General features: G+C 34.2%; 1 protein-coding gene across 2 annotated transcripts; it reads right to left on the reverse strand.

The window, feature by feature from the left end:
- Positions 1–4,936: 4,936 nt before the first annotated feature.
- On the reverse strand, positions 4,937–7,882 carry LOC110817451 (Haloacid dehalogenase-like hydrolase (HAD) superfamily protein). Of its 2 annotated transcripts, none has more exons than XM_022045996.2 (4): positions 7,743–7,882; positions 5,957–6,285; positions 5,462–5,668; positions 4,937–5,347 (listed from the first exon to the last, which is right to left on the reverse strand). In XM_022045996.2, exons 2-4 carry the CDS (start codon positions 6,212–6,214, stop codon positions 5,051–5,053), a joined length of 762 nt encoding a protein of 253 aa, XP_021901688.1. In that variant the 5' UTR covers positions 6,215–6,285; positions 7,743–7,882; the 3' UTR covers positions 4,937–5,050. The 2 variants fall into 2 exon arrangements, with proteins under 2 accessions (XP_021901688.1, XP_021901689.1); XM_022045997.2 differs by having other exon boundaries at positions 5,957–6,374; positions 7,743–7,879.
- Positions 7,883–14,735: the final 6,853 nt, after the last annotated feature.

Raw genomic sequence — 14,735 nt, forward strand, 5'->3', positions numbered from 1 at the left:
TTTACATGTAAGACCATTATGGTTGGTACGACAAAACTCTGAATTGGAAGGAGTCCGCTCTGTTGGTCCAGACAATGGCCTCTAGTTGGAAACTAGTTAATGTTATGCAGACACTCCACCTTAACCATTATGGTAATAGTATCTACCTCGCTTAAATTCGAGTTTTGCCTAATCTTTTTATAAAGATTTGGGAAGCTCGCTCCATCGACTCAGAGATAACCAAAAATCTGAGGAAGTTTACTTTTGATGAATTTCCTGATTTCATGCTCACAGATAATGGATTTTGTAGATTTCAGAATCGTATTTGTCGCTATCAAGACGGATGTTCTCAAGACTGTCCATGCCTCCAAATTGTCCATTCACCCCGGAAATACTAAGATGTTTAGGGTCCTGAGGTGTCAATATTGGTTGTCTGAAATAAAGAAATACACTATCGACTATGTCTCCCGATGCTTTACTTGTCAGCGAGTTAAGGCTGAACACCAGAGACCCAGCGGTTTATTGCAAAGCCTCCCTATTCGAGAATGGAAGTAGGAACATGTAACCATGGACTTTGTCACCAGTTTACTTAAAACCTATTTTGGTCGCAACACAATATGAGTCATTATTGACAAGTTGATCAAGACCACCTATTTTCTACCAATCAGAACCACAGATTCTACCAACAGATTAGCCCGTTTGTAGGTCGAGGGGATTATTCGACTCCATGACGTTTCCTTATCCATTGTATTAGACAGAGATTCTCGATTCACTTCCTATTTTTAGAATGATTTTTAAGAAGCACTTGGTTTAGGATTGTATTTTAGCATTGTTTATCATTTTCAGATCGATTGTCACTCTGAACATACCATTCAGACACTCGAAGAGATGTTGTGCACTTGTGTCCTCGACTTGGGTGGTAACTGGTATGAGTATTTTTTCTTGTGTAAATTTGTTTGTAATAATAGTTATCATTCCAGCATCGACATGACTCTGTATAAAACCCTATATGGTAGCCCCTGCCGTTCTCCCACTTACTGGAACGAAGTCAGGAACCAGCGTCATTTGTAACCAGATTGCATTCAAGAGATTATTAAAAAAGTTGTTATTATTTGAATAAACTTAGCCATCACTCAGAGTCACCAAAAAAGCTATACTGACAACAGTAGAAGGCCCCTAGAGTTTGTTGTTGACGATCAAGTCTTCTTCACAATCTTCCCTTATAAAGAAAAATTGCGGTTTGGTAAAAAGTGTAAGTTGAGCCCCCATTATGTGGGACATTTTCATATCGTAGAACATGTCGGACCCGTGGTGTATTGTCTTACTCTACCCCCAGAGCTTGCAAGTCTACATAATATTTTTCATATCTCCATACTTAAAAGATACTACCCTAACCCTTCTCACATCATTCCTCACCAAGAAATGCATGTTTAAGCAAACATAACTTATGAGGAACTCCTCGCAGAAATCCTTCATTGGACCGATAAAGTTTTACGCAATAAAAGAATCCCGATGGTGAAGGTGCAGTGGCAACACCATATTCCGGATGAGGCAACATGGGAATTCAAGAGTGAAATGGGAGAGAAATTTCATGACTTATTTATGATAAATTTGGGGGACCAAATTTCTAAAGGTAAAGGGAATATAACATCCCGAAAATCTTCGTGCTTAATTTATATTATAAATCCCTATTTATTCAGGTCCTGATGCCATTTAAACTTGTTAAAATTTGTATTTTAATTTTTAGATAAAATTTAATATTTGACTTTTGTAATTATTTAGTTTAAATAATTATTAAAGTTTATTTTTATTGGCTAATTGTTGAGAATTTATTTTTTAAATTTATTTAAAAATATTTTAAGAAAAACGGAGGAGAAATAGCAGAATATCCCGTCCAAATGCCTATAGGAAAGACCCCGCCCGCACGGGCCACGCACGCAGCTCACGCGGCCAGTGTGGGACGTGCATCTGTGCGCAAGTCCCATCCGCGCGGGGCGAGAGCCACAGTATATGCACGCCGTCCACTTGGTAAGATTGCACATAAGAGTCCTACGCGTGCGCATCAAGCTGGGGTAGTGTGCACTGGCTTGAGCAGTGCGCACTGCCTCCTTGCTTGTCGTGCATCGCCTTTGGGCAGTATGTCGTTGTTGTTTGGGTGGTGTACTGTCGATTTTCGCACCGCCGTCACGTCGTCTTCGTTACGACGTTCATCCATCAATCGTCACATCGCATCAATTCACTTTGATTTTCTATTTTTTCACAAGATTTCGCCACTTGGCATAAATCTAAAGGTCCTAATTTTTTATAAATTTAGACCCCATCTTCACCATTCCGACTTCATTCTTCCATCCACCAAAGAGTTTTATAGAGAGAGTGAGTGATCTAGAGAGAGAATGAAAAGAAATAATTGAAAAAAAAGACGTAAGAAATACCAAGATTTCGGTAAATAATTTAGTATTTATTTTTAATATACTAAGGAGTATTTTTGAATTAAATTAACGAAGTGTTAATTAAATATTGCATGCTTAATTTTATATGCCTAATGAAATTATTACATGTTAATGCATGTTTATATGAACGTATATAAATCGATTATTGTATGATTAACTAAACGATTAATTTATATATGATAAATATTGATGCATGATAAATTAAACGGTGATGAAATAACAAGCATGATATTATACTTTAAGTATGAGAAAATGTACAGGTATTGGCATGCATGGTTAATAAAATATTTTCTTTATACTTTTTATCTATAAGAGATTTTTGTTTCTCTCCTCATTTGGTCTGAAAAGACGTGAGAGTACCGCTCCCTGTGGATGACGGTGTAACTTCTAATGAGAGTGGTGATATGATATGATTGTAGGGGTCATATTTGGCGAAGTACAACCATGGTCATAGTTTACATGTACGACCACTGTAGTTGGTACGATCGTGGTCATAGATCGTGTCATAGTTTGGTAAGCCATAAATGTATTGTTTTGGCAAGTCGTAAATTACTAATATAATATGAAATGAATTGGTTATTTCACATAAGTAGTCGAGAATCTGTATTGCCCTTAATAGATGGAAGTTGGAACAATTTTGCGCGAAGAATAAAATAAAATAAAGAGTATGTCATGATTTGTTTAATTTTCTTTATTTTCAGCATAGTTGATTCGATTAATATGATATGATTATGACATGATAGATTTAATGTTTTCTTAATGAAATAAATTATTTTCATAATTAATAAAGGACTCCTGATATGACCTCTGATTGTGAATTATGATAGTATCTTATTTCAGTTTTTAATTACATTTGAAATCTCAGTGATATTATTTAAATATTATTTTTCTTACTAAGTACATGGAACTCATACCCTTTCCATGCTTACCTTCAGATAAGGACTCCTGATATGACCTCTGATTGTGAATTATGATAGTATCTTATTTCAGTTTTTAATTACATTTGAAATCTTAGTGATATTATTTAAATATTATTTTTCTTACTAAGTACATGGAACTCATACCCTTTCCATGCTTACCTTCAGATAAGGAAGATAGTAAGAAACCGATCATTGATCTACCCTTTGAAGTTTTTAAAGATCCCGTGGATCCGTGAATCATTATGAGTCTATAGTAGTTTCACACTCTGATGAATCTATATTTTGTAGAATCTTGTAATTAATTTTGTTTTTGTCTTAATATTATATATACTATTATTATTTTGTAAGTGTTTCACACTCTATTATTATTTTGTAAGTGATTGAAATTATTTATTTCACTGCATACATTTATTTTACATGCACTTTTAATTTATTTCTGTATCTGATATCCATATGTTTTAATTAACATTTAAGATGTTACAATTTTTTCTTTCAATTTTATTTTAATTCATATTTTTTTAGTTGAATATTTTTTTTAAAAATATATATATATATATATATATGATATGATGAACTAATATCGAATTAAACTAACAATTATACACTATTTTAAAATAGTCAAAAAGATCTCAAATAGATTGTTCGATGAAGGACGTAGATATAACATTGCCAACTGAACCTCCATAAATCATAATTGCAATTATCATCTTCCTTAATTATCTTTACTTTTATAATTGCATTTGATTTCAACACATGTAATTATTAACTTTTTACACTTTGAAACTTTGATTTGTTAGAATTAGTATTTGATTGTGTTGGATAATTATAATATTAATTATTATTAAAATGCTCTTTGTAATGATGTTTATTGCCTCATAAATAGAAAAATATTATTTCTGTTTATCAAATATATTAAATATATATTTAATATCATTTTAGTTTTCATAATTAATTTTTAACAAAAATATTAAATAATTCATATTAATAAATTTAAAGAAATTACATAAAATTACCCTAATTTTTGTTTGAAATCTCAAACAAAGACCTCTATTTTTAATTACATAATTTTGAGACTTAAACTTTACTTATCATATCAAATTTTGTGAAATGACAAAACTATCCCTCCATGTGTTGAAATCCAAAAACAAAGAATAATATTTTGGCACTTTGCTTCTCTCATCTCTCTCCCACTTTCTCGCCTGGTTTTCCAAGAAGAATTCATTTTTTTACCAATTTCCCTTAAAATCAGCTTTTTTAATTTCAAAGAATTTCCCATAAAAGCAGTGTTTAACTTTAGGTCACCTGCTGTTAATTCACATAAAAATGTGAGTCATGAAATATCTCATGGAAGAAGACATGTGAGAAAGGGAGAGAGATGCTTGAAAGAAGGGAGACAGATGCAAACTTGGGTCTGGGTGGGGAGTGTTTACACATGTTTAAACTCATATGACATGTTTATTATCATTTTCTAAATATTATTTTTATTTTCAATCATTATAATATATATATATATATATTAAAAAAAGTAAAAACTAAAAAGTAAATGCATGTTTTAGGGGGGCAAAAAACATGGGAGAAGAAAATAAGTGAAAGCTAAAGAACTCGGCACCTTGTATATCAAATCTATTAAAATTGTGAGAATGGAAAAAATTTGGAATACTGCCTGTAAAAATATGGCAAGTACCAATTTGAGAGGAGAGTTTAACATGTTAACTTGTCTGAAATAAGTAATTCCTGGACGGTTACCAGGTCAGGGAGTACAGTTGCGCCAGCTTGTCTCCAATCCTCCACCGCGGAGGTCTTAAACCGATCCAGTAACAATGCTTTCATTCCAATGCTCTTTGCTGGAAGGTAGTCTTTGCGCATGCTGTCTCCGATATGCAGAGTTTCCTCAGGTGCAATATTGCCTGCTCTCATAAGGGCAATCTCATAAATCTTTGGATTCGGTTTCTCCACACCTTCAAGACCAGAGAATACACCAAAGTCCCATTCTGATCCCTGTACCATTTTATTTAATTACATGGAGTTGTTAGTGCTAAAAGTATTGTATCGAAAAGTTCGTATCTAAATCAAACCAAGAGCTTAAAGTGAAAAAGCTTATAATCTGCTTACCAGGTTCAAGCCCAGAGCAGGAAGAATTACATCCTGGTAACGGTATTCTGCATTGCTAACAATCCCTACTTTTAGACCCTGCTCTCGTGCCCATCTTAGAAATGGCTGTGAGTCTGGGAAAACAGTATAAGGTGCCGATGAACCAAAAGATGCATATATACGTCTAAATATTTTCTCAAATGTCTCCTCATCATAATCATACCCTGCCTGTCATTGATAACAAGATTGGCATTCATATTGGAACCAAATACGTTAGAAGGTAAAATCCTAGAGGGGTCTAGAATCTTTAATATAACTGCAAACACATACCAGATTAGAGAACAGGATTAATGCCATGAATTCTAAAAATCAAATATAAATTATTGAAGAATGAGATGCCTCTTTCCTGAACATTACACAAACGAGTATGCCTCCTACGGCCATTACATGCAATTATATTGATGACCTAATAAACTTGGTCAAATTGAATGTAAAGTTGTCATTGAAGTACCTTACCCTGACAAAGGAATCTCTCACACAAGTTTTCCACCAGACTATATTAGGCATTTTTACCAGGTACCCAAAACACGGGTACTGCTTCGCCATTTCTGTGTATGCATGTTTAAAGCCCTCATGCACGCGTTTGTAGTCAGGGCAAGGTAGTCCAACAGCTTTGGCTGCCATGCAATAGTAGTCCCCAAGCTCTCCTTTATAGGCTATGAGGGTTCCGGTCACATCCACAGTGATACAGCGTAATTTTGAAAGTAGAGACATTGTAACAACTACTGTAGTCGACAGAGCAATTTCTTTGTACTCAAGCAGGGGCTTCTAGTGCAATTCTCTTTCTGTCAATGATAATAAATGGAATTCTTAAGTCGAATTTTAGATGGTCAAGACTACTGTTTTCTTCAGTAAAGAAGCCAACTTTTTGTATCTGCATATATAATAAGGTGGTTTACAATATGCACCAACCAAACAGTTGTAAGTATTACAACCATGAAAAAAAAAAAAAGGATTTTCCCTTGTTAGTACAATTATATATTAGTCTAATTCTCAAGTAAAATTCCAACATCCGCACCTAAATATTGAAACATTTGACCAACTGAGATATAAAATGCACTATTTCAAGTTTAATTTTTCCAACATATAAATTGAATATGAGTAAAAATAAAGCAGAAATAAGAAGGAAGAAACAAAAAGTCCAGTTACAGGCGCCTTTACTCTGAGATATAGAAGGAATAGTCATAAATCAAGATTAGTAAAAAAAAAAAAAAAAAAAAAAAAAAAAGATCATAAGATGATTCAGAAACAGAAGAAAAGACGTGTCTTTGCTCATTAGGTGCAAAATGCACTTGTCCATCAAATACACTAAGCTGCCAAAATGATGGAAGAAAGTTTAAAATATTCAAATAATGAGAGAAATAAAAGCTTTTCCTCTTGGAAACTCTTATTTTATGAAAAAGATGAGCAATATTCCAGGTTACTTTTCACCCCACTTATTCTAGAGGAACTATTTGATTGAAAAAGCCTTCTTATGATGAAACTAAATCTAGGGGAATTTACCACTCGACTAGATGGAAACCAAGCACCGGGATCTCCCAAAAAAAAGAAAAATGAGTCGCAAGTAAAATAATCCCCTTGATAAACAACCGAATAATTATAAGCAAAAATATTAAGTGGCGAATTTCTAGACAAAATAGCCAAGTTAAAAGATAAAAAAAGCAACTCTTTTGTGTTTAAATATCAGAATAGAGTCCAACAATACGGTACATCCAGAAAATAAAATGAATGATCAAGATGACTCACGAAACTCTTCTGTATCAGTCTTAGATAAAGTTATAATATCAGAATGAATAAGATTTGTACGAATCACCATCTTTATTTGCAAATACATGTTTTTATCCACATTATAAACAGACAAAACGTGAACTTGGAATTCAAGCTTCTGCAGAACTCATTTGTCGGAACGCAGTGTTAAAATTCAAAGTATCAGCAAAGAATAGAATCCCTGGCAATTCAACCCTAGTCGGGACCATCACAACTTACACTATTCATCAAAAACTATAGACGACGAAGTCAAAAGACTGACAACAACGGTTAAACTTGAATAGAAAGGGTGGGATTCATGTACTAGCAGAAGAGAAATCGTCAAGAATCTAGAATTAAACAGAGAAATGCAGGTAAAAAAAAAAAATCAAAATCAAAATTAGCGTACGAATTAGAATCATCAGAGATTCAAGAAGGCAGAGAAGACATGGGAAAACAGGAAACTTAAATATTCACTGCAGTACTGATGGAGAACCTGAGTTCTGTTGAAGAGATCGTCAACACCACTCCGATTCCTTACGGTCTCGCCTCAGCTTCAAGTAGCCACGCTGAACTCTGATGAGAACACAGAGGACTGCCTATGACCTAACCTGAAATATTTATAGCAGTTCGCCAACACAGCAAGTCACGACGCCAGCTTTAAGAAATCATTTTCCTTTCGTCAAACACCGGAACCTTTTCCATTATTTGCATTGGTACCCATGCATATTACAATAATTTTGTTCATATCATCCTTTTCAATTTCTACCCCAAAAATAGCCAAATTGACCCATCTATTCTAACTGGCAATTAGATTTAATAATTATATCTCTACTATTAAATTTAATAACCCATGCATATATATATATATAAGTCTCAAGGATTTTAACTTTTCCAATCATAATTATATCTCTATTCTCTGTGATTGGTGTGTATCTTACATTAAATTTTAAGTGTATAGTTATTTTTAAATTAAAAGAATATGATATACCATTATAAATAATATGATTATAAAACTTTTTACTATTTTATAACTAGTCAAATAAAATGATTTAAGGATATATATATATATATATGTGTGTGTTTCATTCCTTACCTTTTTCTTACTGAATAAACAGGAAAAAGAAAATGTTTTTTTGGTGATGAAATGCGACTACAAAGGTTGAGGAGGGTGAAAATACAAATATAGTTTGATTAAAAGCAGAGATTATAAATAAAGAAAAGAGGGGATTATGAGTGGAAACATACAAAAAGTTAAGGGCATAAACATAAAGTTTGGGAAAAAGGAAAGCCGAGAAAGTAGGAAAATGTGAAACCATGGTCGCTTGCCTGTTGTATTGTTATTTATTATCCACAGTCTCAGGTAAAACCATCAACTCAATTCAATTGGGTTCTCAAATCTGGTTTCTCTTTCCCTGTGCATTTAAATCATTTCTGCATATATATATATATATATATAGATTCAAGATTTTCTTTTACATTATAAAATATTAACGTTTTCGTCTTTTCCAAATTATAAGATTTAATTAAATTTTCGAAATTATAACATTCCAGAGCCGATCATATTTAGATTTTAATGTGCAAAATCTGCCGACTCCAACAATACACTTCGTGTGGGTGTGTATGAAATATTATGTTTTTATATTTTGAATATATGATATTTTATGTACTAAATATACATTATATAAATATTGATATATATCATGCTTCAATATATTTAATATTTGTTATTTCGAAACTATAGAAATCAATTACAACCAAAATTCATAAAATATGTATTAAATATAATTTTATGATCTATCCTAGATTTGGAGTAAATTCTAGTTTCTTTAGTTTACATTTACGATCGAATTTTGTGAAACCCATCTCTAATCCGACCTTCTGTTGTCCCTACTCATAACATTATCATTATCATGTATTTATTGATGTTTTAGGTTTGAACAAGTTTGGAACTAAAACAATCTTATGTTTTTACATTATCTCATTGCCATTGCAATTTGGATACTAACTTTTTAAATATCATCACATTCAGGAAACAAGATCATTCTTCTACTATCATATTTTTAAAATATAGTTATCAAACTCCAGAAAAAATAAAAAAAATCAAATTCAGTAATTGTTAAAGATTGACACCATTTTCTTGAAACTTATTTTAGTGTCATCTCTATTCTTTTAATAGAACACAATGTTCATTAATCAAATAGGATGAAACCATCTTGATCTAGTAAAAAAATCCTATATGCATTTAACTCCTACACTATGATATTCTAAATACTAATTAAGACATAAGAGTATTAGACACAAAAACATATTACGAATGCATGATAAAATTTGTATGTAACGGAACAAATTATCATAAATCCTTTACAAAATATACGAGCTCCAATTACATATATATATGTATGTATAATTGAGGCCAGAAGTGACAACAAAATACAAAATATCAAAATACAAAAATGGTCACTTCTATTATTGTGTTATTGGACTCATCAGAGTGCATGAACAATCATGCACTCAAGGTTTATGAATCCACAAGATCCTCATAAACTTCAAAGGGTAGATCAACGAACAGTTTCTCACTATCTTCCTCATGTGGGAGAGCATGGAAAGAGTGAGTTTCATATGCTCAGTAAGGAAAATAATATTTAAATAACATCGTAAAGTTTAAATGGTGAATAATTATTCATTATTGCTTACCATTAAATCACATCGGAGTTTTATCTTACCTTATAAAAATAATTTTATTTATTAAGAAAATATCATGTCATAGTCACATCAATCTGAATCAAACATCATACTCAACAATAAAAAAAATCAAATAAATCATGAAATGCTTAGTTTGTTTTCTTGTTATGCTTCGCAAAGTTATTCCAACTTCCATCTTTAAGGGTAGATATGAATTTTCCGACTATGTATGTGGAATGACTATATCAAATATAGATAACAACAATTTGCTCAGGCACATTTTCGACTTGCCAAACTATAGTACGACTATTACCACGACCGTACCGACCATAGTGGTCATATCAAATATTCTATAGCCACATAGTACTTAGCCAAATATGACCTCTAACAGATATTCACGTCACCGCTCTAGTCAGATGGTACGCCATCATCCATAAAGAGCAGTCATTTCACGTCTTTTCAGACCAGATGGGGGAGAGAGAAACAGATACTCCTCAAAAATAAAAAATCTAACGAGACACTTGATGCATTATGCATGTCAATACAGATACATATTTCGGACTATTCAGGCTTCGTTCCATTTTTTTTTCCAAATAACATCACTAGATTCTTATTATTTTGTTTACATGCAAATTATCAAGTGCCTGTAAATCACAGAGCATGCTTGAAATCAAAACAAATTCACTTTATTAGAACTACTAAACATAGAATATGCAGATCACGAAAAATCAAAGATTCATTATCTTAATTTTTTTAGAAATACTTCTTAAGACATTTAAGAAAATACTAAATTTCTTACCAAAACCTTAAAGTTTTTCTACACTGTTTTTCTTCTCTTCTTCTTTCTTTTTCTCTATATCACTCCTTCTCTCTCTAAACTCTTAGAAGGTGGAAAAATGAAATAGAAGTAATGAGAAAATGGGAGGAAGGGTCTCTATTTGTAGAAAATGGGGACCGTCGAATTTGCGTCAACTGGTGAAATTCGATGAAGAGAGAGTGTGTTGAATGAAAAAGGATCAATTTGATGCGACACAAAAAAATAGAGGAAAATTTTCGTCCACTAGCAGTGGCACACCCTAAACGATGGCACACTGCCCAAGGAGGGGGACGACACACTGTCCAAGGCGATGTGTGTCTCACTCGGTCGGCTTGCATTGACGGCCTAGCCTGCAGGCGCCGCCCTACCCTACCAAGCGTAGGGCCTACACCGCACTAGGGCATTGCGTGCAGGCCTACTGTAGGCAGGCCCCAAGTGTGCAGGCCTATCCGTGCAAGCCGACTACGCGAACGGCACGCACAAAGTGCGCAACACCTGGCTCTATCCGCGCGCACAGGACTGCGGGGCCTCACGCGGATGGGACGTACACACTAGCACACATCCTGCGCCTAGTCACACACGCACTGTGCGCGGTGCCCGCGCGGGTGGCCCTCTCTTGTGGGTGTTTTCTTGTGGAATTTTTTCCTTTTTTCCATTTTTTTAAAATTAATTATTTTAAAATAATAATAATAATAATAATAAATCAAATAAAAATAATAACATATAAAAATTAAAATTAAATAAAATCAAAATAAAATAATAAAATCGACATAAAATTAAAATTACAAATTATGATATAAGGCTGCGAAATAAATTTAAATGAGTTCAGGTGGCCTAAAGATCCGAATAAATAGGGATTCTCTAAATAGAATTTAGCGCGGTGGTGAGCAGGGTGTTACATCCCCCCAACCTTAAAAAATTTGGTCCATCAAATTTGTCTAAAAAAGGTTCAAAATTTTTTTCTTCATCTCGTTTCCCAACTTTTACGTCGCCTCTTCTGGAGTATGGTGCTACCATTGCACCTTCACCATGGAGATCGCGTTATTGTGTAAAATTTTTCAGTCCAATCAAGAATTTCTATGGAGAGTTCCTCGTAGGTCATATCGGCTTATACCTACGTCTCATTATGAGGAATGATATAAGAAGTGTTAGGGTAGTACCTGTTGGGCATGGAGACGTGAAAAACATCATGTAGACCCGCAAATTCTCGAGGTAGAATAAGGTAGTATGCCACGGGTCCAATACGCTCTACAATCCAAAAAGGTCCCACATAACGAGGGCTCAACTTCTCTCTTTTCCTGAACCACATTTTTTCCTTTTAGGGAAAAAGCTTAAGGAAGACTTGATCTCCAATGGCGAATTCCAGGGGTCTTCTACGATTATCAGCATAACTCTTCTGGTAACTCTAGGCAGTAATCAAGTTCTTACAGATGATTGCGACATTCTCAATAGTCTCCTTAATGAAGTCTAGTTCCAAATGACGCTGGTTTCCAACTTCGCTCCAACAAGTGGGATAACGACATGCCTAATGTATAAGGCTTCATACGGAGCCATGTTAATACTTGAATAATAACTGTTATTATAAATAAATTCACACAGGGGAAGATATTCACACCAGTTATCACTAAAATTGAGGACGTAAGCATGGAATATGTTTTCTAATGTTTGAATAGTATGTTCCGACTCTATCAGTTTAGGGATGATAAGTGGTGCTGAAGTATAATCCAGACCCAAGAGCTTCTTGAAAGCTGTCCTAAAAATGGAAGGTGAATCGAGGATCTTGATTGAACATATGGATGAGGGAGCACTATGAAGTCGAACAATTTCATCGATATAAAGGCGAACTAATTTGCTGGTGGAGTTAGTGCTCCTGATGGGTAAGAAATGGACAGTTTTGGTTAGTCTGTCAACGATGACCCAAATGGCATTACGACTGAAACAGGTACAGGGTAGTCCAATGATAAAATCTATAGTTACATACTCCTACTTCTATTCTAGAATCAGGAGGCCCTGTAATAAACTACCGGATTTCTGGTGTTCTGCCTTAATCCTCTAGCAAGTAAGGCATCGAGAGAAGTAATCAACAATGTCCTTCTTCATTCTTGGCCACCAGTATTGGTATTTCAGGTCCTAGTACATCTTGGTACTCCTAGGATGGATGGCTAGTTTGGAGGCATTGGTAGCCTTAAGAACATTCATCCTGACAGTAACGAAAACTCAAATTTGGTCCCAAAATCTAAACAACCCATCATGTGAGAGTCTGAAAGCAGGAAACGCATTAGAAAAAAACTTACTCAAATCTTTGGTAATTTCCTAATCTATGGACTGAGCTTCCCAAATCTTCATGAAAAGATTAGGCAAGGCTCATATATGAGCGAGATAGATACCATTGCCATAGTAGGCGAAGTGATTGCATAACATATACTAACTTTTAACTGGAGGCTAAGATTTGGGCCAACACTACAGATTCCTTTTGTCTTAATGCATCAGCGACTATATTTTTTCTACTGGGATGGTAGATGACCTTTCAGTTGTAGTCCTTCAGATGATCTATCTAGCGTCTCTGTCTCATGTTCAACTCTCTCTAGCAGAAGATGTACTTTAAGTTTTTGAGGTTAATGTAAGTTTTAAAGATCTATCCATACAGGTAATAACACCATATCTTCAAGGCAAAGATAATGGCTGCCAACTTCAGGTCGTGAATAGGGTAGTTCCACTTGTGAATTTTTAACTGTTTGGATCCATAAGCGACTACTTTATCATGCTGCATCAAAATGCATCTCAAGCCAATATGAGATGTATTGCAGTAGACCTGAAATCTTCCAGTGTTGTCAGGGAGGATCAACACCAGAGCAGAGGTAAGATGATGTTTTAATTCCATGAAGCTTTCACCACCTTCATAATTTCAGACAAACGACACACCCTTTTGAGTGAGTCGAGTCAACAAAGTAGCAATCTTAAAAACTTCATCAATGAATCACCAATAGTAATCTACTAAGCCAAGGAAACTACGTACCCCTGCCACATTAGTAGGCGAATTCCAGTTGATCACTATTTCAACATTGGCCGGATCCATGAAAACTCTTTCACTCGAAATCATATGACCGAGAAAGAAAACTCGATCTAACCAAAAGGAGTATTTGCTAAGTTTAGTAAATAGTTGATTCCGACAAAGTGTCCCTAGTACTTAAGACAGATGGACTGCATGTTCTTCTGAGCTCTTGGAATATATTAGGATGTCATCAATAAACACGATGACGTATTAATCCAGTACATGTAGGAAAATCCTGTTAATAAGATCCATGAAGGCATGAGGGGCATTAGTTAATCTGAACGACATCACTTTGAACTCGTACAGACTGTATCTACACTGAAAAGTAGTATTTAGAATATCTTCTTTCTTGACTCTCAGCTAGTAGTATCTCGATATGAGATCTATCTTTGAGAAGATCATGGCTCATTGCAATTGATCGAAAAGGTCATTGATTCAAAGTAGGGGATACTTACTCTTTACTGTTACTGGATTGAGTTCTCGATAATCCACACATACTCTGATGGAGCCATCCTTCTTTTTCACAAATAATACCAGAATACCCCCAGGGGAGTGACTAGGGCGAATAAACTTCTGGTCAAGTAGCTCGAAAAACTAGTTTTTCAGTTTTGTGAGCTCAGCATGACTCACGCGATATGTAGGTTTCAAAATTGATTGGGTTCCAGGTAGCAGTTCAATAGAAAATTTTACCTATCGCAGGGGAGGCAAATCAAGTAGTTCGACAAAAAAAACTTCTGAAAAGTTGCAAACAATGGGAATAGAATATACAGTAGGATCAACATCCATATTCCTATTTATTCAATTGTTAGGGGAAAAAAAATAGGAAATAGATTTTTATTTCTTTTTTAGGGATAGAAAATATTGCAACTTTACTTTTATAATCAATAATTACTTTATATTTTTCTAATCAATCCATTCCTAGAATAATATTAAAA

Source organism: Carica papaya, chromosome 2, assembly GCF_054855325.1.
Source record: "Carica papaya isolate Zhongbai chromosome 2, ASM5485532v1, whole genome shotgun sequence".
In the NCBI taxonomy this organism is placed as follows: Eukaryota; Viridiplantae; Streptophyta; class Magnoliopsida; order Brassicales; family Caricaceae; genus Carica; species Carica papaya.